This window comes from Myxocyprinus asiaticus, chromosome 49 (genome assembly GCF_019703515.2).
Source record: "Myxocyprinus asiaticus isolate MX2 ecotype Aquarium Trade chromosome 49, UBuf_Myxa_2, whole genome shotgun sequence".
NCBI classification, from domain to species: Eukaryota; Metazoa; Chordata; class Actinopteri; order Cypriniformes; family Catostomidae; genus Myxocyprinus; species Myxocyprinus asiaticus.
Window position 1 is genome coordinate 2,457,742 of NC_059392.1, and position 23,087 is coordinate 2,480,828.

Sequence of the window (23,087 nt, forward strand, 5' to 3'; positions counted from 1 at the left end):
TTTTGATATATTTTATCTTAAAAACTTGCAATAAAGATGCACTCAATGTCTATTGTTTCCCCCAAAATAAGGCACCTAATTTAGGCAGTGCTTTACAGTGAATTGACAATGTTTAACCCTAATGTTGATTGTGAACTTTAGAATAAAATTCCTTTATTTTGTTCACACATGGTATCTGAAAATGCACACACAAAAATTTTGACCATTTTCTTTACATTTACATTTATTTATTTATTTATTTTTTCACTTCGTTACACTTGTTGTGTTCCCGGTCAAAAATGACCGGCCATTGGAAATGACTAAACTAGACTACAAAATACAGAACTATTAAATGTTCAGGAGCATCCCAATACTTTAGATCAGCATATATGTGGATTTGTGTTTGTACACACAAAATCTTCGGACATGTGCACACACACACACACAAACACACACTCACACAGACACACTGTATGGGTTGAGTGCCCTTTTGTGCATTGTCTTTCCATATACAGTCTTTGAGGAATATTTCAAGATCTACTCATCATATTATGTTGTGTTTTGGCTCATTTGAATCGGGATAGTCTGATGTAAGTTACAATATGCCATTGTCTACGTTATATGTATGTTTCAGGAAGTAATAAGGAAAAAATGACAATAACACACTCCTGTTTATTATATTTATGTGTGTCTGTAGGAATTTCATACACTAAAACACACTGATGTTTGGCCTCTGAGTGAAACACATTTGCTCATTGCATTGTACTAATTGAGACCTTTCCAACGATATATAACACATGGCTATCTCATATTTTTATGGGTTTACCAACTCTGAATATCATTGTTGTGATAACAAATTTGCAAATGATGAGAATGAAACAGTTCTTATTGGTCAGCATATTAAAAAAGCATTATTTAGGAGTTGGTAGGATCAGCTGTATGCATTGTAAAGTCCTGATTCTAGGCTTTAAAACGACACAATCCCTATTGCTACATTCGAGCAATAGTTATAATAATAATGCTGTAGCAAACACCACTAACCACATAAAACACACATTTAAAGATCATCAGCATGGTAAACCTTTGTAAGGGATTGCCCAATTAAAAGTTTGAGACAGCTGGCAAAGTTCTTTAGCAGTTTAATGACTTTAATCAAAGCGCGATATTGCTTAAACTCAAATATTCAAATATAAGAAAGCAGGCTTTCATTTCTCAAAGAGACAGTTTATTACGCAGACAAGTTTTTTCTATGATGGCTGGCGGTTTCCATTCCGATAATTACCCCGTCATACTCAAAACTTCAAGCACTGCCATTAGCAGAATTATTCCCGTGAAAGTTTCTTGATTCCTTTTTATCAATAAGTTCATAATGTTTATGTATTTGTCGATAAACACTCCCATATAAGGAAAGAAATAACACAATTTCATATCCATTTCTCCTTAACAGAAATTAGATTAAATGGAGAGCAAATGGAGAGTTTTTGCTGAAGTCTCCTGCTTCTTAGATGTTTCTTCTCAGATGGCCCAATGCCTGAATAAAGCATGCAATGCTTGATGTAATGATGTGCAACCTGAATATCACCATAAAAAGTCAATTAGCTACTGCTAGGCAATGAGAGAGACTTGTGTTACGGTTTTGCAACCCCCAGCGTTCTAATTTATACCTATAGATTAGCTGTCACTTCCACAGAGCAAACAAACGCTTGAGAGGCCGTAAGTAATCAGTCATAAGGCAATCGGTCATATTGGTAGCTCAGGGAGATCTCATGCAGCCTTCAAGTGCACCTGGGAAGACTCTCGGGTAGTTGCGTAACAAAAGAAGCCAAACTTAAATAAATACACAATGAACGATGACAAAAGCTCTTTTCCAGTGGTACCAGTGACGCATAAGTGAAAACACCTGCATAACTTTTACACAACATATATGATTTATTACTGCATGGTACTGTATTTAACAAATGATTAATTAATTTGATTCAAACAAACCACGAATGATGAGTCGTTAATCCACTGTCATAAAAAGCTAATTAAAGGTGCTGTAAGTGATTTAAGCCATTTTAGAATTTCCACAAGTTGAGCCGTTGGATTAGCCACGCCCTCTTTTTTCCAAAACCTAGCACTCCAAAGATACCAAATGAGCTTTATTGAGACCGACACGAGCAGGTTTTCAAAAACAACTGTAGCTAAATAGCGCCCTCATCTGACAACTGTTATGAGCAACATGGCATAAAAATGGCATTATGCCTCAATAATTTGCTGCAACTACCAAACTATGAGAACACGCAAAATGATTGACAGGAAGGAAGCACCACTGTCCGCGACTCGCGGACACATTTTTGTTTGCTAGAGTCTAGAGCTGTCCCAGAGACCAGTGAGATATCTCACGACCTTATTCCATTAATATCTTTAAGGGAGTAGTAGGAATATTTGCATATGTTTCCATAAAAAATCGCTTACAGCACCTTTAATATTACTGAAATAAAGCAATTTAAGTAACTTTGCAAAATCATTGCTTTCCGTCTTCCAACGTCACAACTCAGGTATCATCTACAACTTGTATTTACGATATTTCCAACTCCACTTGAAGGCCGATTCATTTGTATTCGTAAGTATAGTCTGGATAGAAACTTAAGTGAACAATATAGACAGCATCTAAAACGCCAACCCTTTACGGTATACAAATCTTTACGATACCGATTGAAATTATACGTGAAGTCACAAACAAAGAAATTTAAATCGTTAAAGTGTCAAATTATGTAAACGTGTTAACTGCGTTAAATACGTGATGGCATTAAACATAATTATATACATATACAGTATTTCATTTATTATAAACAGTTCTATATATTGAATTCAGTTAATTCGATATTCTATGAACCTCAGAACATTCATAAACATTTGAATATGTCTCTAAAGTTCGTAAAAAGGTTTACATTTTAAATACTGTCAGTACGTTTACACTGCACATTTTGTGTCTATCCAAACTTACAAAATGTATGTGTGCTAGAACAGACTGATCTCACAGTGAAATTGGAAACAGAAGGTTGACTTTTCTAGAGCTAAACTCGGTCTGTGATTACTAAAAATTAAAGCATGGAAGATGGAAGTGTTTTTGAACGTATGGGCAAATGTGAGATCCAGTTTTCGGGTGAAATGTCCACAGAGGGGCGCCAAAAGCGGGTTCTAAAGCGAGTTGTTTTTAGCTGTAAAGGGTGTAATACAGTGAATAGGAATGCATATTTTATTAACCAACCCTAAACATAACCATCAGTGGAGCAAAAATGTAATCTCAGAGGGGGAAAAGCAACCTCTGCATTGTGATTGTCACTGATTATGAGAACGTGATTACATCAGTTGTGGTATCATTTAAATATGAGCAACTGAAGATTAGTGAAGATGCTTGGGCATCTTTTAAAGATAACACAAACATTGAGTGAGTTTACATGAACAGCAATATGCTGATAACTATCAGAAATCAGCCTAATCTGGGGCCTGGGTAGCTCAGCAAGTAAAGACGCTGACTACCACACCTGGAGTCGCAAGTTCGAATCCAGGGCGTGCTAAGTGACTCCAGTCAGGCTTCCTAAGGGTGGGTAGAGGTTGCTAGGGTGGGTAGAGTCATGTTGTGTTAACCTCCTCGTGGTCGCTATAATGTGGTTCTTGCTCTCGGTGGGGCGTGTGTTGAGTTGTGCGTGGATGCCACGGAGAATTGTGTGAAGCCTCCACACGCACTATGTCTCTGCGGTAACATGCTCAACAAGCCACATGATAAGATGCACGGATTGATGGTCTCAGACGTGGAGGCAACTGAGATTCGTCCTCCGCCACCATGAGGACTTAGAGTACATTGGGAATTGGGCATTCCAAATTGGGGAGAAAAGGGGAGAAAATCCAAAAAAATAAATAAAATAAAAATCAGCTTCGAAAAATCGTGTTTATTTGAGATCTGAAATAATCATAAATTACTTTGCTTTTCACGTCTAAGCGTAAACAGCCATGCGCACAACACTTGCGCACATTGGATGAGCTGGTAAAGGTGTTTAAATGCAACACAAAATGGTGTAATGAGCTACAATCTACATGTGCCGATCGCTTTTTTTAAACCATTTATGACCTTTCCTAAAAGGAAAGGCTTTTTAAATTAATTACATGACCTTACATGTTGTTGGCATAAATTTGAGTTTCTCCCCTTTTTCTCCCCAATTTGGAATGCCCAATTCCCAATGCGCTCTAAGTCCTCGTGGTGGCGTAGTGACTCGCCTCAATCCGGGTGGCGAGGACGAATCTCAGTTGCTCAGTTGAGACCGTTAATCCATGCATCTTATCACGTGGCTTGTTGAGCGCGTTACCGCGGAGTTCTAGCGCGTGTGGAGGCTTCACACTATTTTTCCGCAGCATCCATGCACAACTCACCACGCACCCCATCGAGAGCAAGAACCACATTATAGCGGCCACAAGGAGGTTAACCCAATGTGACTCTACCCACCCTAGCAACCGGGCCAACTGGTTGCTTAGGAGACCTGGCTGGAGTCACTCAGCACACCCTGGATTCGAACTCACGACTCCAGGTGTGGTAGTCAGCGTCTTTACTTGCTAAGCTACCCAGGCCCCCTGTTGTCGGCATAATTGATATAAGAACATGCATGTAAACACACTTATTCATTGATAATTGGGTTGCTTTTTTGTAAAATATAGGAACCGAATCATTTTCATGACATTCGGATTGGTCAAAACACTCAGGAATCAGTCTCAAACTCATGTTGTTGGTTTGAAACTATCACTCACGAAGTAAATCAGAATGATACTTTACTTACTCATAAACCACAAGTCATTACTTTTGTCAACTTCAAATGAATCAAGACTGACACAAAATTGTATCGTAAAAGGATTGTAATCGTTTAGTGAAATCGGAAGAGGATTCATTAGATTCCCTACAATTCCCATCCTCGCATATCATCTTCTATTTAAAGTCATCATAAGAGTTCCCAAGTTGAGAACAGTTTCGACAGCCTAAGAAGCTGTTTGCGATGTTTTAAGGCTGGAGTTTACAACCAGATTCCAGGCCAGTTTAGCTCCAGCAGAAATCATGCCTAGTCTACAGCCCTGACAGAGACGAGTCTTCCTCCGCATTAAACCTGGTGACAAATTGCCTTCCTCAAAGCCACTAACAAGGAAACCAAAGACTCTGTGATCAATAGAAACCGTATTTGCCATTGTTTTCGTCCTCCAAAACACAACCATAGATCTTCATAAGGGACCTACCGTGGGGTAGGGGTGATTCAACAGCGATCAGTCATTTAATTTCCATTGAGGATATGCCAACGCGGCCCTAGACGACCCTTTGAAACCACTCAAACACTCAGATGTGTCTCTTCTTAACCTTCCTTAAATATGTCATAGATGTGAATATTCAACAACCCTGATAGCACACGTACATCACCCAGATGCATATACTGTTATATTTTTTAACGTTGTTTGCTCATACATCTATAAGACGTTTCCTCTTGGATGGCAATAAGACATTCAGCAGATGTCTTTGAGATGTTTATGAATTAGAATGTTTGTAAATCTGATCTTTTTAAGATGTTTAGCAGACATTAATTAGATGCTTTCAGATGAAACGCTCTTATACAGACATCTCAGAGACGTATGTGTGCTATCTGGGTTTAGTGTTCGCAAACAGTGTTTTACTTTATACAATCAGACTACTATAGTCAAGGGATTTCTATGGTGTTACAAAGATGTTTTGAGAGTTTTTAGCGTGTTGCTATGCGGTATGTGGGTGTTGCATATTGGCCAAAGAGTGTGTAAATATTCACCCACTTGTTTTATTTTTCTTGTTTTTTTTTTTCTTTTTTCTAAATTATATTTCATCTATACACAAATTTGTAATGCAAAAAAAAAAAAAAAAAAGATTGAATGCTCGGAAACCAAAAATCTTTGAAAACAATTTGAACTCTGTATGAACTTTGAACTTTTGAACACATGTGGCTCATTCTAGAATTGGGGTAGTTCATGTCAACAAAATAGTACAAAAACAAAGTGCTTTCTCAATAAAACAACCTCTGGTTTAAGTTAATGTATTTCTTCAATGTAACATATCTGCTAGTTGCAAAGCTTAAGCATTAAACACCTTTTTGATATTATAAGAGAAAGGATGTTTTAGTGAGTTTGTCAACTATGTTACGGACTGCATGCCATTACAGACACTAATTAAATACTACACTTAGAGTAACACACATGTCTATTCTGCCATATGTGCAGTATTTCTTTCAAAATAATTTTAAGAATTGTATGTTTTTGCAGATTTTCATGTGATATTTTCAGCATGGTCACTAGTGACAGTTATATTTTATTATCATAAATCTGCTTAATAGATGTTATGCAAAACTCCAAACTTTGTGGATGTGAAATATACCTTGAAGGATATCAGGAGCAGCATTCTTGTTATTTGAAATGGAAAAAAAATAAATAAATAAAAATCAGCGATAACATAGTTGACAGTGAAAGTAACATAGTTGAAAAAGCAATATCCTGCTGATTTCACAAAATACAATGATACCATTTACATGAGAAGATCTCTGTTTTAACTTGCAAAGGCACAATATCTAGTTAATTTTGTAAAATCAATGAAATGTCCCCTAATCTCTAATCATCATGATTCACACGCATGCACGCACGCACGCACACACATGCACGAGGGCACACACCCTCTCAGTGTCCTCTGACACATACTGGCATAAATTATCACAAAAAACTGATATATGTAAAATAATTCATTAACATCAGTGGACACTGTAGGGTCATGTCAACTATGTTACCCAAGAGTTGGTCCTAAATGGCAACTTAGTTGACCGGTAACATAGTTGACAACTTCCCCATTTTGACTCATAATTTCAAAGGTAGGCCGTGCCTGGCCAACCACATCATTTTTTTGATCAGGTTAACCTCAAATTTGAATATATATATTTTAGTTAAAATCATACAAATATTGCAAACCAATGTACCCAACATAGTTGACGGGCAGTTAATATACTCCTTGACAATATGCTATTATAGTTAAAATATTGAAGAAAAAATAAATGAAAGGACACTCGCCATTATGTGGCGTCCCCCAGAGAGGACAATGATGATGGCCATATGGTTTTGGGATGCACCATTTTTAGTTGCAGGGGGGTGTTTGTTTAGTAACATAGTTGACAATTTTTGTGGACATGAGTAAAATGACGAACTCAATCTAAAACATACTATTTTTCTTAAGTGTTTAGAATTTAGAAATAAATAAAATATACATAATACTGACTTTAACATTTTTTATTCATTATTTTGAACTTAAGACCCACTCACTTCAAAAACAGACGCAGATGCAAAAACAGTCAATTAAGAAACATCATGGCAATTTCAAGAAAAATAAAAACACGGGGTGCAACATATTTGTGTAATATTATAACATGCTTTCCCTTAATGGATAAAATGGGATTTTTTTGTTTTTGTGTTATTAAAAGTTTATATATATATATATATATATATACATAAATAATAAAAAAATAACAGAATATTTGGAATCACATTATATTATTTACAACCTTTCCTCCCGAACATTAACTACCCCACACCACCACCCAACACAAACCGATACCCCAGTGGTCAAATACAACTGACAAAGACACACAAACAGACAATAAAACAGAAGAAAATATTTAGAAAAAAGTATATGTTCAAAAACAAAAAGGCTACAACATACACATTTAAAACAACATGTCTCCCTCTACTGCCCCTCCCTGAAAGCCCTCCAAAAAGGCCAGATAGCTGCCCCACCTCCTGATGAACATATCCATGTTGCCTAGCCTTCTGTATGACAACTCTTCCCAAGCTGCCACCCTGCCCAACTCCTCACACCACTCACGAAACGAGGGGGCTCCAGCTGACTTCCATCCTCTAAGGATAACCTGTCTGCCCACCATAACACCGGCCAGGATCCAATTCTTCATGTACTTATCTCCTACATCAATGACTGCCCTGTCACCCAAAATACAGAGCCTGGGGCAAAAGGAGATCCGATTACCCAATATGTCACCCATAAAATTCTGGACCCTCAACCAGAACTCCTGTATTTTACAACACCCCAAAAAAACATGGGTGGTGTCTCCATCTTCTGAATGGCATCGCCAGCAGGTGGGTGTGTCCTTAAGACCAAGCCTATACAATTTAGAAGGGGTCCAATAAAATCTATGTAGAATCTTAAATTGCATAAGGCGCACCCTTGCATCTGCAACTTGACGTTTTTAAGAATCCTAGCCCACACTCCCTCCTCCAAAAACAAATTTAAATCTTCCTCCCATAATCTTTTGAGGGAATTTAAAGCTTCGTCCCCCAGACTCTGATTTAGCAGGGAGTGATACCCTGATCATGACCTTTTCCAAAAGCAGTAATCACCACTCCCAGAGTATCTGCAGCTCTAGGTGGGTGCGTGCCACTCCCAAAAACAGTGCAGAGTAGGTGGCGCAGCTGTAAATACTTATAAAATTGAGATCTGGGAATCCCAAAATTTTGAACCAAATTTTCAAAAGGTCTCAATACTCCACTCTCACATAGGTCACCGAGTGTATTAACCCCCCTCACAATCCAATCTGATCAAGAAAGGGGACTTATCAATGCATAGTTTAGGGTTCTGCCATATGCTCGAGGCTACGTTTAAATAAATATCCGAATTAAACACTCTGGACACTTTTGTCCATATTGAGTGTAAATGCAAAATAATGGGGTGTGACTTAACTTCTCCGATTACATTTATGCATTTGGCAGATGCTTTTATCCAAAGCGACTTACAGTGCCCTTATTACAGGGACAATCCCCCTGGAGCAACCTAGAGTTAAGTGCCTTGCTCAAGGGCACAATGGTGGTGGCTGTGGGGATTGAACCAACAACCTTTGGCTTACCAGTTCAGTGCTTTAGTCCACTACGCCACCACCACTCCATTAATTTGATCGAAAGGCTTTGCAGAGGTGAGATAGGGTCAAGAGCTTCCTTTTCAATACAAAACCAGGGAGGGGCTCTCTCAGGTGGAAGCGACCAATGAGCCAAATGTCTGAGACCGAACGCATAATAATAAAACAAAATCTTGGGTAGGCCTAGCCCACCTTTGTCAATCAGCCTATGTAACTTATTGAAATGTAACCTGGGACGTTTACCATTCCAAATGAAGGATTTCGCTATGCTATCAAATTGCTTGAAATAAGAGAGGAATACAATTCATTTTAATTACATTAACCTTCCCAATCATCGATAAGTGTAATGAAGCCCACCTGTCCATAACATTCGAAAAACTTTTTATTAAGGGATCAAAATTAATTCTGACTAAATCAGACAAATTTGCTGGGAATAAAATGCCCAAACACTTAATGCCTTGTTTGGGCCACTGGAAGGCGCCCAGCTGGAAGGCCGTTACTGGACAGTACACTGTCAGAGCCAAAGCTTCGGATTTAGCCCAACTGACTTTGTATCCTGAGAACTTGGAAAAGGAATTAATAATTCTGTGGAGAAAAGGCATAGATCTAGTAGGGTCGGAGACGAATAATAAAATATCATCTGCGTAAAGCAGAAGCTTATGTGCCACACCTCCCGCCACCACTCCTGGAAAATCATCCTCCTTTCTTATCGCGGCTGCTAATGGATCCAGGGCAAGACAGAACAATAATGGGGAAAAAGGGCAACCCTGCCGGGTGCCCCTATCCAGAGTAAAATAATCTGAAATTAATCCATTCGTTTGTACCGCCGCTACAGGGTGTCTATAAAGTAACTTAATCCAACCAATAAATGTACTCCCGAACCCGTATATTTCCAAAATCTTAAAGTTAATCCCATTCTACCATATCAAACGCCTTTTTGGCGTCAAGTGAGATGGCAGCGACCGGAGTCTGATTGTTCGCCACTGACCACATGATATTGATGAAACGCCTAATGTTATCAGAAGAGCTGCGGCCCCGAATAAACCCCACCTGATCTATATGTATAAGAGATGTCATAAAAAATGGGATATTTTTAAGAAAATGGTTACAAAATATATAATTATCATCACATTAAATGTACCGTAAATTATAGAATGAGCCATGTATTTAGGGCTAGCCATTTGATCAGCTGAAATGCATTTTTATACCAGATGTATGGGGTGAAAACATAAGCTTATGTTCTAAAAAGCTGTATTTGTATTTTCTCTAGGTGTTCCTTTATTTTGGCTGGTCAGAAACGTGGTTACAGATGTAGGAAAACTCCAGGAAGACACCATACAGCGCGGGTTATTAACGGAACTACACACCTCAGCGGTCTTCTCAAACTCGGGAGACTTATCGTGAAACAGACGGGCTGTCACTGGCATGATTGAATAAATGAACGAACGAACAGGAAGGTTTGTATATCAGGCTTTCTCCACGTTTGGAGAGCTCAGGCCGTGTCAAAACGCGGCGTCCACATTTACGCGCCTTCACGAACAAACGGTGAGCGTGGGCGAAACTCTACCCACAGAATTCTTACGACAACAATACTCTGTAGTTTATAATATAGCATATTCCCGCCCACTGTGCAGGTAAATAACTTCTTTAAAAGTAACAGCGAAACTGTATGTAGTTGAAAAAGTTCTTTTGAACAGTTCCCCAAAAATGATACGTGTTTCGCTTCTTTTTCGTCGCGTTATCAATCGTCCAGTCAGTGATGTTTTAAATTATTACATGTTTTATAAACGTCTAGGCGAATATAAATGTTTAGTACCGTTCTTGGGTTACATTATAATAGTGCATTAATTTCCTGTTTCAATTCAACCTAAAACCGTTCTTAGCAGTCAGATTCACAAACGATTTTCGCGGCGAATCGGTTCGTTCAAAATAACCAACTTAGGGTACGTTTACACGACAACGATGTACTAAAAACAGAAAAGTTTTTCCTTTGCGTTTTTTGAAAAGTTTCGCGTACAGACGACGTTGTCAAAATGATCCCCGTTCACACGGATCCACGAAAACGACTAAAAACGCTATATTATGCATGCCAGGCCAGTAGTTGGCGATGTCACTTTGTAAAGAAACACTACGCGCCTGCGCACATAAGCATTCTTCCACAGAGCGGTGAATACAAACAATGAAGATGGTGATCGCTGTTCGTAGTAGTGATGCAGTAAATCTACACTTTGCTGGAGAAGCGTCAATAAACTCAATCTTGAGCAGCACAAACACAGTCCTGTAGTCCACCATTGTAGTTTTGAATGTCTCGCGCGTTGTTTTGAAGTACTCGCGCGCATGCCTATAGACTAAACACGTAATACGCGTGCGCATGACGTCATCGTTTTCAAAAACGTGCACTTTGAAATCCGTTTTCAGGCCCCAAAACGGCATTGTCGTGCAAACGAACAGCCAAAACGCATAAAAAGTTTTCCGTTTTTAGTTGAAAACGTTGTCGTGTAAACGGCCCCTAAGAAAAAACTATTAAGAATACAAACCGTAAATTGCCGTTAATGGAAACGAATCAACTTTTCTGTCAGAAATGTAACTTACATTAGAAGACGAACGTATTTCCCACCTTAAGTTTCAAGATCAACTTTTTAACAAATCAGTACTATCAGATGAACATTCAAGACACCAAATTCATATTTTAACCCCTCCGCTTGTGTATGAATTGAGTTTTTTTGTGTAGTAATATTTCTTGAAGATCATATTGACACATCTTTCAGGGTGGAGAAGTGTGGAATACGTTTAATACACATTGCATTTATACGATTCATCCAAACTGAAAAACCACATATGAACAAGTTCTACATCAGCCAATATCTATTTTTATATTACAATGGGAATATATTCTAGATATAATTGGAAAGTTCAAGAACCGGGCCATTTTGAAGACAATTTCAAAGTTAACCCACAATTTTAGCCCCACATAACTGAGGCTGAACTGGAAAAAAAATATTTTATGGCTCAATAGAGGAAAAATTGTAAAGGCCAACCTTAAAGTTGCAATCTGTAATTGATAAATTGATTTAGATGCCATTGCATAACCACTTGACATGACATTCCTTTCAGGACAATTAAGACAGATGATACAAACACGAAATGAGTCTCATCTTAGTACGACTGATGGGGTTTTGGTCCGGTGGCGTGCGTCCAACCTATGCCCGTGTCGTCATACTTGTCACCCCGTTTGGCTCGCCCCCGAACAACCCTGCAGTCTTGTCAGGGTTTCTGGGTGAGCTCTGGAAGAAACCACCAATGGGGGTGGGGTTATGTAAAACAACCTGATGTGCATGGCCACACCCCCTAGGTGAGTCACACCCCCTTTTGGCCCTCCCTCGTGTCTCCCGGAGCTTCTTGGTGCCCTTTTCATAGAATTTGTTCAGTGCTGGAAGCAGAGATGTCTAATAGTCTCCAGGCGGCGTACGGGTTCAGCTCTTCCTGGTCTCGACACAGTGCCCACACGTACATCATCCGGAGAACTTTTGCCTGTAGAATACAAACATACAAATGCAATCAAGTGTAAATTATGGGACTCATTTCCAGTGTTGGGTAAGTTACTCAAAAAAATAAATAAAAAAAATAAAAAAATAAAAAAAGTAATTTACTACAAATTACTAATTACTTCAATAAAACTGTAATCGTATATTAATTGTTATATAATAGCTAAAATGTTATGAAAATAATGGCACAATGCAAAAAATCTTAATGGTCATTTTCATTATGCAAAATATAATAATTATTTTTTACTTTTGATTTCAAGCTGAAATATGACTTGGACCAGTTCTTAACAGGTTTTGTGAAATTGGTAACATGAATCAGACACTTTGAAGGGAAATTTCTCTGTAGGCACTGAAAATTAACCTTCCCACCACCAAATTTAATCAAAAACAGAACAGTTACTTCAGCTGCGTAAAATAAAACAGCGTTTCTAATGACTAAAATCCAGAAACTGCCTGAACTTGCTCCCTTCAGTGCAACAGACCGTGATAATTAACTACAAACTTCTAATTTAAAAAATATCCCTGGTGTGCTTTTACATTTGGCCTTTTAATAGATTTATAAGCGTCCATTTTTGTGAGCTCTCCAGTCACAGCCACTGCGGAGCCTGTCAGGTCTCTGAATGAGTGAGCTCATTTGAGGGCCCAACAGAGGTGAATCACACCACTGATTCACAATGATCAACCACTGTTGACTCGGCACTTAAAGACGTTAATGGCTAATGGTGATGATTTATACTGTGATGTGTCACAGACGCCTTGGGACGCTTACTCACCGGATCTCCCTCCACGACTTCACCCTTCATGTCTCGAATCACCATCACCAGTTGAGCTTGAAAGGTGATTATGAGCACGGGGCCTTGCTCCATCATCTTCCCCATCGCCAACTTGAGAGAATACGTGTGGGTAGAATTACTAGCGAAATCTCTGTTGACTTTTGCTTTTCTTGACTACATGAAATGGTATTGCATTTCGTAAAATGACATATTACCATGAAATATCAATAAAAGGAAGATACTTACATCAATATTATCAATGTCCAGAATCTTGGAGTGGAACTGTAGACCCATAGCCTTGGCCTGCTGGATGGGGTGAGCAAGCTGACAGTACGTCTAAAACCAAAGAACGAGTCTAAACATCAGTCAATATGTATGACATACATGCCATTTTTCTGTCACATTACTGTTTCCCCAAGCATCAAATCCAACACGTTTACCAAAATAAGTCAAAAACTGTTTCCAGTACACTTACAGCCTCATAACACCAATCTTTGAGCACGTCCAGTTCTCCTTGAATCATGGCCTACAAACAGAGCAGAAGTTCAGCTACTTGTTTTTCTGTCAGTCAACATCACTTGAAATTATGTCTCACCTCTAGGACATTGGGAATGATGTCTCTTTCACACTGTTTGAGGAAGGAGTCCTTGTCGAAATTTGGATCCACCTTCAGGATCTCAGTCAGAACCTCAGATATCTCGGTTTTGGAGAACAGCCCACCTGAGAAGAGCACAGGAACTTTGTGGTGACCGAGTCACTTGCATTGAATTTGTAATTAAATTGTTTCCCAATTGGCTTTTAGGGATTAATCTACCTATAGAGCGCAACAGTGCACGCCCACTTGGTATCAGAAGTATTTTTACCATTTATTTTTCATTAGGGATTGCACAAAATCCTTCATGAAAGAGTTGTAAGCCATGAACCAAACCAACAAGCTCCGAGGTGAATCACAACATTACAAACTTTGATTTGAAGCAAAAAAGTTTTTGAAAATCGTACAAAAACAAAGGTACAAGACTGTGTACTTAACGTCTTTAATCCTGCGTGTATAAAATATGATACACAATGTTTGACGTCTCCTGTTTCACTCTCTGTTCAAACGAACGAGCCAAACAACCTATGGTATGTAAGTTTCACATGTTATGGCACCATCTAGTGGTTACTTGTGAATAAAAGTGGTTTCAGTGTTTATATCGATCTATTTAAAATGCCGGCGGACTTGCGCCGAAAAGTGACTCTTATGTTGGATAAATGACAGCTTATTTTAATAAAGTAAAAGTGACTAATGATTATATTGTTAATGATATTTTAAAATGAGTATTTGCTGAATATCAGCAACTTGTGCTTGGTTAAAATTTTGTATATTATTATATTAAAAAAAACAATCCATGTATCAAATATGATACAACAGGCTATTGAGGTTTATCTCTTAATCACCATTTCATTCATGCCCACCGCAAAAAAAATCAGAGCTTTGAAAATTCTGACATATAAATTTTATAAGATATAAAGTGTGAACTAATATTTCTGTGCATTTTCATATATGCAGCCGGCTCTGTCATTATAAAGATCTCATTATATTACATTACAAGCTATTATGATGTCATCTTACCATAAGTTCCTGAGACCCAGCGAAAAAAGTTTTACAATTTCCCTTAAACTTAAAGTTGTTAACTTTAAGTTTAAATAAAATTTTATTTGAAGTATAAAAACACATTTTTTTAATGTCTGATGCAAAATGTTCAGATACGTGGTTTGTGAGTGTAGAGAGAGCAACTCGACTGCATCATTCACAGTGTGTTATGGGAGAGGGTGGTGCTGCAGAGCTCTTGTGCCGCAGATTGTTTGCTGCTACTCTCTGATTGGTGGATCTCTCTTCAGAATTATGGGTAGTGTAGTTCTACAGCAGGAATTTCACTATTAAACATGATTATTCAAAATGAAGTAGAAGAAATGTGGACTGATAGTTTTAACAGAAGCATATACCATCGATTAACAACCCCAGAGCTCATGGTAAAATTTAAGTAAATTTTACTTACCTTTTTGAAGTTGGTGATCCCAGCATGCACTTGGGCATGGTTTTGCTGTTTTCAAGTTTATTTTTTAAGGCCCAAACATACTCTATGTAAGTACGTGAATGCAGACGCATTCTCGATTTCATGCGTCGTTGCATTGTGAAATGTGTCAGAGCGCAATTCATAACCTAACGCAAGTACACGCTGTATTCTCTTTGTTGCTGCAAGGGGCGCTACAGCGGGTTTTGTTTTTTCAATCAACAACTGTCATGGCAGAGCAGCAATTTGAGGAGAGTCTTGCCGAACATCATCTTTTTAGCAAATACAAAAGCACACACTCCTCAACTGTCGACATGTTGACCACATCTGGTATCGTGGCGCCAAAAAAACTCTCGCCCCCTTGTGGTCTGAAGTTTGTTTGTTTTTTGTTTATTTTCTCCCCTTTTCTCCCCAATTTGGAATGCCCAATTCCCAATGCGCTCTAAGTCCTTGTGGTGGCGTAGTGACTCGCCTCAATCCGCGTGGCGGAGGATGAATCTCAGTTGCCTCCGCGTCTGAGACCGTCAACCCGTGCATCTTATCACGTGGCTTATTGAGCGCATTACAATGGAGACATAGCGCGTATGGAGTCTTCACGCCATCCACCGCGGCATCCACGCACAACTCACCATGCACCCCACCGAGAGCGAGAACTACATTATAGCGACCACGAGCAGGTTACCCCATGTGAGTCTACTCTCCTTAGCAACCGGGCCAATTTGGTTGCTTAGAAGACCCGGCTGGAGTCACTCAGCACGCCCTGGATTCGAACTCGCGAACTCCAGGGGTGGTAGTCAGCGTCTTTACCACTGAGCTACCCAGGCCCATGTGGTCTGAGGTTTGTAACCGCCAGAGCAATGCAAGAGCGCACCTAATGTATGTACAACGGGACCATGCGTTGGCCATGCGTTGACGAAGCGCTCTCGCCTGCGTTTGCGTACTTGCGTGAAGTATGTTTGGGCCTTTATTGTTAATCTACCTATCACAACTTTTAACTTCAGTTAAATAAAATCATTCTCATACTTTTATTGTGGTAAACTTGAATGGTTTTACCGATGATGTCGGTCATCTTGTCTGTGATGGCGCGGGACGCTCTGATGAAGGCGTTGTCACTCTCGTCATATTTCATCTTCATCTCAAAAAATCCTGGAAGGTGGGACACAAAGTGATTAGAGCTCAAATGCTACAGCAAAACAGTCTGCTTTGAGCAACAGTCCATATTTCCTTTAAAAAAGATTCCAATTATGAAAGGAAAACTGATAATTGCTCCAACACAACAGTAAATTGTTTACATGCACGATCTTCGCCTCAATGAAGATTTTTATTAGAAACAATGGATTTCTATGAAGCCATTCACACCTGTAGCTAATTTTTTTTCATGCTGTGTCGATTATTTTTTCTCGCCCGGCAATGTTATGCCCTTACTAATAATATATAAGCTTTAGATCACGTGTCAGAAGCCGCTGCAGTTACCACGAGTGTGAAAAGGCCTTTAAGCAAAACCTGATAGCCACATGTTTTTGCGTTACTGTATACACCTTTACCGGCGTTCTTATCAGCTTAATCCATGTGCGCAAGTGTTGTCTGTTTTATTTGATGTCAAAAGCAGAGCATAATCTGATTATTTCCAGTCTCATTAAGTAAACGCATTGTCAGAACCTTTGACCGAGCTGACTTTTGATCATTATTAGCGTATCACTACACTTAACGAGCCTCTAATTGTTGCAGATAACTCTCTAAAGCCCTGCCAAAACATATAAATAACATCCACTGACTTTCCTGAACAGAGTAGCTGCTGTCACCCAGTGAACGTGCATCTTAAACGAGCTCTTTGGAGTGTAGCGGCATCTACTGATCAAACATGTGCATTATACAATGCACAGACTGGTTGTTGGTGAGGCTGCTTTAAAACCATTTACAAAGCTACATGCTACTCATAATCAGTAGTTACACTGCAAAACATCAATGTCTTACTGAGAATTTTTGTCTTGTTTTCCGGTAAAAATATCTGAACATCCATAAAACAAGGAAAAATGACTTGAGAAGCAGAATGGCCTAAGATATTAAGTCTTGTTTTCAGAGAAATCTAACAACATTTGGTGCGATTTATGCTTACAACAAGAAAAAACTATTTGCCAATGGGGGAAGAAAAATAAACTTGTTTACTCTTAGAATCAGGATTTTTTTCTTAAAACATTGGCAAATCGTTTCAGTCAAGATACCCTATGAAAAAAATAGTAGTTAGATCAAATCAGAATATATAAATTATATCTAGCATAAAAACGAGGATCTCAAATGGAGCTGTTCAACTGTGACGTAAATTTGTAGGCAAAACCGGCTAATTCACCATGGGTTCCCTCAGGAGTTTCATACGAAAGTAAAATGTGTTGTGAAATTTACTTGAAGAGACTTTCAGGTTTTCATCTGAAACATAAATTACACAGAGTCATACTTCAATATTGTAGTTTGAAGCCATTGTTTCTTTTAAAATGCATGTTGCCAACAAATCGCTAAAAATCGTCCATTTTCATAAAGCACGTAGCTCGCAAACGGTTGGTAGTTGTAGTCCTTAATTAGCATTGTGAAGCAATCATTTCTTCACGCGACTTTCGAATTGTAAAAAGAAATGGCTGTGTGCAAAACCACGCTGTGGTCAATAAACGAGGTGCAGACGTCCCTCTCGTTAGTAGCCGAGGAGAGGATCCAACGAGAGCTGGATGGGGCGACACGAAGAGGCGGCGCAACTATGACGATCAGCCTATAATCCCACCCACGTTGAGGCTGCACTAAACTGCAGTGGAAAAGCAAGCTCAGAGAAGTTAAGCGAGCAGAGTCGAGTCGAACCGTAACGTGCAGTGGAAAAGTGCCATTAGTAGGTCACGCATCAGGGCGTGCTGAGTGACTCCAGCCAGGTCTACTAAGCAACCAAATTGGCCCGGTTGCTAGGGAGAGTAAAGTCACATGGGCTAACCTCCTCGTGGTCGCTATAATGTGGTTCGCTCTCAGTGGTCCTCGTGGTGACGCGGTTTCTCACCTCAATCCGGGTGGCGGAGGACAAGTCTCAGTTGCCTCCGCTTCTGAGACCGTCAATCCGCGCATCTTATCACGTGACTCGTTGTGCATGACACCGCGGAGACTCACAGCATGTGGAGACTCATGCTACTCTCCGCAATCCACGCACAACTTACCACACGCCCCATTGAGAGCGAGAACCACTAATCGCAACCACAAGGAGGTTACCCCATGTGACTCTACCCTCCCTAGCAACTGGGCCAATTTGGTTGCTTAGTAGACCTGGTTGGAGTCACTCAGCACGCCCTAAATTCAAGCTCGCGACTCCAGGGGTGGTAGTCAGCGTTAATACTCGCTGAGCTACCCAGGCCCCCGGGAAAAAACATGTTTGAAAATTACTTAAAATGTGACAAAAAACTCACTGTTAAAAACAACATTGTTGTCCTTGAATTCCTTCCATTGCTGATACCACTTGGAGTCTTTGTGTAGCACAACACCCATCGCCTCCCTTTAACATATGGAAATATTTACTACATTCCAGCATTTTTAATGATAAATTGTGTGTATACAGCATTTCAGATGCACAAAATCATCTGAACAGTAAAAGTGAATGATATCTTATAATAATATGTCGTACTCGTTGGCCACGAAGACTTTGGTTTCACTGCCTCCTGGTTTCGACGAGAAGTCGCTTCTCTTTCTCAGTGTGGTGGGCGGATGATACTGGCCAGTCTCTCCAAGGTCACCAATCTCTTTCTTAACGCTCTCTACGCCCTAAGGAGAAGATTTCAGAGGCATAAATACACACATTTGCTCCATTCAGTTTTCATCTCATGACGGCTCGTTCTGACCTGCGAGATCGCCCGAAACGCTCCGGTCTTTCCGAATTTCTCTCCACTTTTGGACACCGTCTCTGCCGACTGTTTGGCGGTTTTGGCAGCTTCTTCCACTCCTTCTTTTATTTTCTTTCCGATGTCTGAACGACCGACCTCTTCCAAACCCTGCAGGAAAACACATGAAATCAGCACTTATGAGATTTTTAAAGGACAAAATGTAAAACAAAGTAAGCAAAATAGTTTTAAGGTAATTGGAGTGGAAATCTTAAAACCTTTTAGGAACATTCAACCTTCAGCAGTTATGTAAATATAATCGAATACATCTTTAAAATTCAAGTCGGGATAAATAAGTGTTTTTCGAAATGCAAATTAATTGTGGATAAACTGCATGTCAAACTGAGTAATTGAAGTGCGACTCACCTCCTTCACGGTGTCTGATATTGTGCCGAGAGTTTTCTTTAAAACTTCAGACGTCTTAACGGTTTCTGACTCGATGGTTTTCTGAAAAACATCAACGACAAAGCTAATTTAACAAAGAGAGAAACGATGTGCTAACTTAATTTTGACAAATAATATCAAAGCAAAACCAAATTTAAACCGTTGAAACACTTGCCATGTTTAGCTAATAATATGACTAATTATGAAACAGATATATACGTACATATTTCCTCCTGGCCTGTTTCAGGGCATCTGATTCTTCCAGCTTTTTGGCCTCTTCTCGAAACTTCTTGATGTTCTCAGACATCTCTTTGTTCTTGCTCAGTTCCTGCTTCAGATTGTCCAGAAACTCTCCCAAGAATCCTTTCCGACCGCCGCCAGACATGAACCGCACCTTAACATCACACACACACGAGACAAAGAACATAGTGAGCTCCCTACCTAGACAGCATTTTTGGCTTTCAAACCAAGTAACCTCCCTACCTAGATAGCATTCTTGGGTGCTGAAACCTAGTGAGTTACCTATCTAGACAGCATTTTTGGTTATCAAACCTAGTGAGCTCCCTACCTAGACAGCATTTTTGGTTATCAAACCTAGTGAGCTCCCTACCTAGACAGTATTTTTGGTTTTCAAACCTAGTGAGCTCCCTACCTAGACAGCATTTTTTGGGCACTGAAACCTAGTGAGCTCCCTACCTAGACAGCATTTTTGGCTTTCAAACCAAGTAACCTCCCTACCTAGATAGTATTTTTGGGTGCTGAAACCTAGTGAGTTACCTATCTAGACAGCATTTTTGGTTATCAAACCTAGTGAGCTCCCTACCTAGACAGCATTTTTGGTTTTCAAACCAAGTGAACTCCCTACCTAGATAGCAATTTTGGGCACTGCAACCTAGTGAGTTACCTATCTAGACAGCATTTTCGGTTTTCAAACCAAGTGAGCTCCCTACCTAGATAGCATTTTTGGGTGCTGAAACCTAGTGAGTTACCTATCTAGACAGCATTTATGGTTTTCAAACCAAGTGACCTCCCTACCTAGACAGCATTTTTTGGGCACTGAAACCTAGTGATCTCCCTACCTAGACAGCATTTTTGGTTTTCAAACCAAGTGACCTCCCTACCTAGACAGCATTTTTTGGGCACTGAAACCTAGTGAGCTGCCTATCTAGACAGCATTTTTGGTTTTCAAACCTAGTGAGCTCCCTACATAGACAGCCTTTTGGGATATCAAAGCCTAGTAAGCAGCATAGCACTACTGCAAATTTGGCACTAAAACCTAGTGAGCACTACCTAGACAACATTTTTGGGCATTGAAACCTAGTGAGCGGCCTATCTAGACAGCCTTTTTGTGCTTTGAGACTATGTGAGCTATCTATCTTAGACAACATTTTGTGCATTAAACCCTATTGAGCTGCATACCACTTCAAATTGGGCCATCAAAACAAAGTGAGCTCACTACCTAGACAGCATTTTTGCTTATCAAACCTAGTGAGCTCACTACCTAGACAGCATTTTTAGTTATCAAAATCCAGTGAGTTGCCTACTCTGACAACATTTCTGGACACTGAAATCTAGTGAGCTGCCTATCTAGACAGCATTTTTTAGGATTTAAAATCTAGTGAGCTTCCAACTCAGACAGCATTTTAGGGTACTGAAACCTAGCAAGCAGCCTACCTAGACATTGTTTTCTGGGTACCTAAAAAGCTATTTTTAGCTATTATCAAAATCTAGTGAGCAGCCTACCTAGACATTGTTTTTTAGGTATCAAAATGGATAGTGAGCAGTCTATCTAGTGAGCTGCACATCTGGATAGCCTTTTGGGTATTAAAATCTGGTCAGCTGCCTATCTAGTCAGCATTTTTTAGGATTTAAAATCTAGTGAGCTTCCTACTCAGACAACATTTTTGGGCACTGAAACCTAGTGAGTTGCCTATCTAGTCAGCATTTTTTAGGACTTAAAATCTAGTAAGCAACCTATCTAGACAGCATTTTTGGTTATCAAAACATAGTCAGCAGCCTACTCAGACAGCATTTTAGGGTACTGAAACTTAGTAAGCAGCCAACCTAGACACTGTTTTCTGGGTATCAATATCTAGTGAACTTCCTGATCAGACAACATTTTTGGGCACTGAAACCTAGTGAGTTGCCTACCTAGACATTGTTTTTTTTTAGGTATCAAAATCTAGTGAGCTGCACATCTGAATAGCCTTTTGGGTATTAAAATCTGGTCAGTTGCCTATATAGTCAGCATTTTAGGGTACTGAAACCTAGTAAGCAGCCTACCTAGACAGTGTTTTCTGGGTATCAAAACCTAGTGAGTTTTTTTAGGATTTAAAACCTAGTGAGCTGCCTATGAAGACAGTGTTTTTGGCCACCAAATCCAAGTGAGCTCACTACCTAGACATAATTTTTGGGCACTGAAACCTAGTGAGCTGCCAGTTTAGGCCTAAACATGTATAATAAACAGCAGAGATTATAAGAGTACTTCATCTGACACTCACCTGTGCTGTACTGGAGGTAGAGACACATATCCTAGAGACATGAGATCTGTTGTATAATGATGCACACTGACGAGTGGATAACAGCACATAACCTCTCCTGACACACAGCTATCAAAGACGTACAAAAACATATGATTTTAACATCATCAGTGTCATTTACTACACAGAGTTTCCTACTATAAAGTACAGTGCTGGTATCACACAGTATTATTATGAATAATTACCATGGTACTTTTTTTGTAAATGGTGAAAGCACTACAGTGAATGACTGTTAAGGTGTTTTTGTTTTTTTGTAATTTTATAAAATAACGCAATTTATCATCTTTAATCACAAAAACAGAGTTCAATCAGTTATTTAATAAAATTGTATTTTCCAGCAGGGAAACATGTTTCATCAGCATGACTGATCACCATAAACACATTTCCGCTTACAGATCTCGTGCATCACACACGTGCTCGTGTTTGCTTTAATCGCGAGCATTATATTTACAATGATCAAATTAAATGTGCTGTTGATTTAAGTTGAACACACAGTTAATAATATAAACTCACCTGGTAACACTGACACAAGGAGGTCGCCATCTTGCTTGCGATGCGATTGACCTTGCGACGCACTTCCGGGGGAGGAGCAGCGACAACGAACAGCCAATGAACGCACGCCATTTTCTCTCACGACTACAGACTATCTATCTATCTATCTATCTATGCATCCTTATAAAATCGATCTATCCTTCCATCCATCCATATAAAGAATATCTATCTATCTATCTACCCATCCATCCATCCATCCATCTACTGTAAAGTCTATCTATATATCTATTCATCCATATAAAGTCTATCTATCCTTCCATCCATCCATATAAAGAATATCTATCTACCTACCCATCCAACCATCCATCTACTGTAAAGTCTATGTATATATCTATTCATCCATATAAAGTCTATCTATCCTTCCATCCATCCATATAAAGAATATCTATCTATCTACCTACCCATCATCC

At 39.3% G+C, this 23,087-nt stretch overlaps 1 protein-coding gene across 1 annotated transcript; it reads right to left on the reverse strand.

The window, feature by feature from the left end:
* Positions 1–11,702: 11,702 nt before the first annotated feature.
* On the reverse strand, positions 11,703–22,764 carry LOC127438498 (mitochondrial import inner membrane translocase subunit TIM44-like). The gene is made up of 13 exons (XM_051694134.1): positions 22,639–22,764; positions 22,087–22,194; positions 19,809–19,979; positions 19,568–19,648; positions 19,163–19,312; positions 18,949–19,085; positions 18,734–18,819; positions 16,353–16,445; positions 13,841–13,965; positions 13,721–13,771; positions 13,492–13,581; positions 13,246–13,356; positions 11,703–12,458 (listed from the first exon to the last, which is right to left on the reverse strand). Exons 1-13 carry the CDS (start codon positions 22,747–22,749, stop codon positions 12,339–12,341), a joined length of 1,434 nt encoding a protein of 477 aa, XP_051550094.1. The 5' UTR covers positions 22,750–22,764; the 3' UTR covers positions 11,703–12,338.
* Between the last annotated feature and the right edge of the window lie 323 nt (positions 22,765–23,087).

What these genes read in the sequence shown, in the direction of transcription:
- LOC127438498 (XM_051694134.1), bottom strand. Translation starts at nt 22,749, where the DNA reads ATGGCGTGCGTTCATTGGCTGTTCGTTGTCGCTGCTCCTCCCCCGGAA. An exon ending in CTACCTCCAGTACAGCACAG is followed by an intron (nt 19,980 to 22,086) that starts GTGAGTGTCAGA and finishes TGTGATGTTAAG; the next exon opens with GTGCGGTTCATGTCTGGCGG. An exon ending in TCATTCCCAATGTCCTAGAG is followed by an intron (nt 13,772 to 13,840) that starts GTGAGACATAAT and finishes CTCTGTTTGTAG; the next exon opens with GCCATGATTCAAGGAGAACT.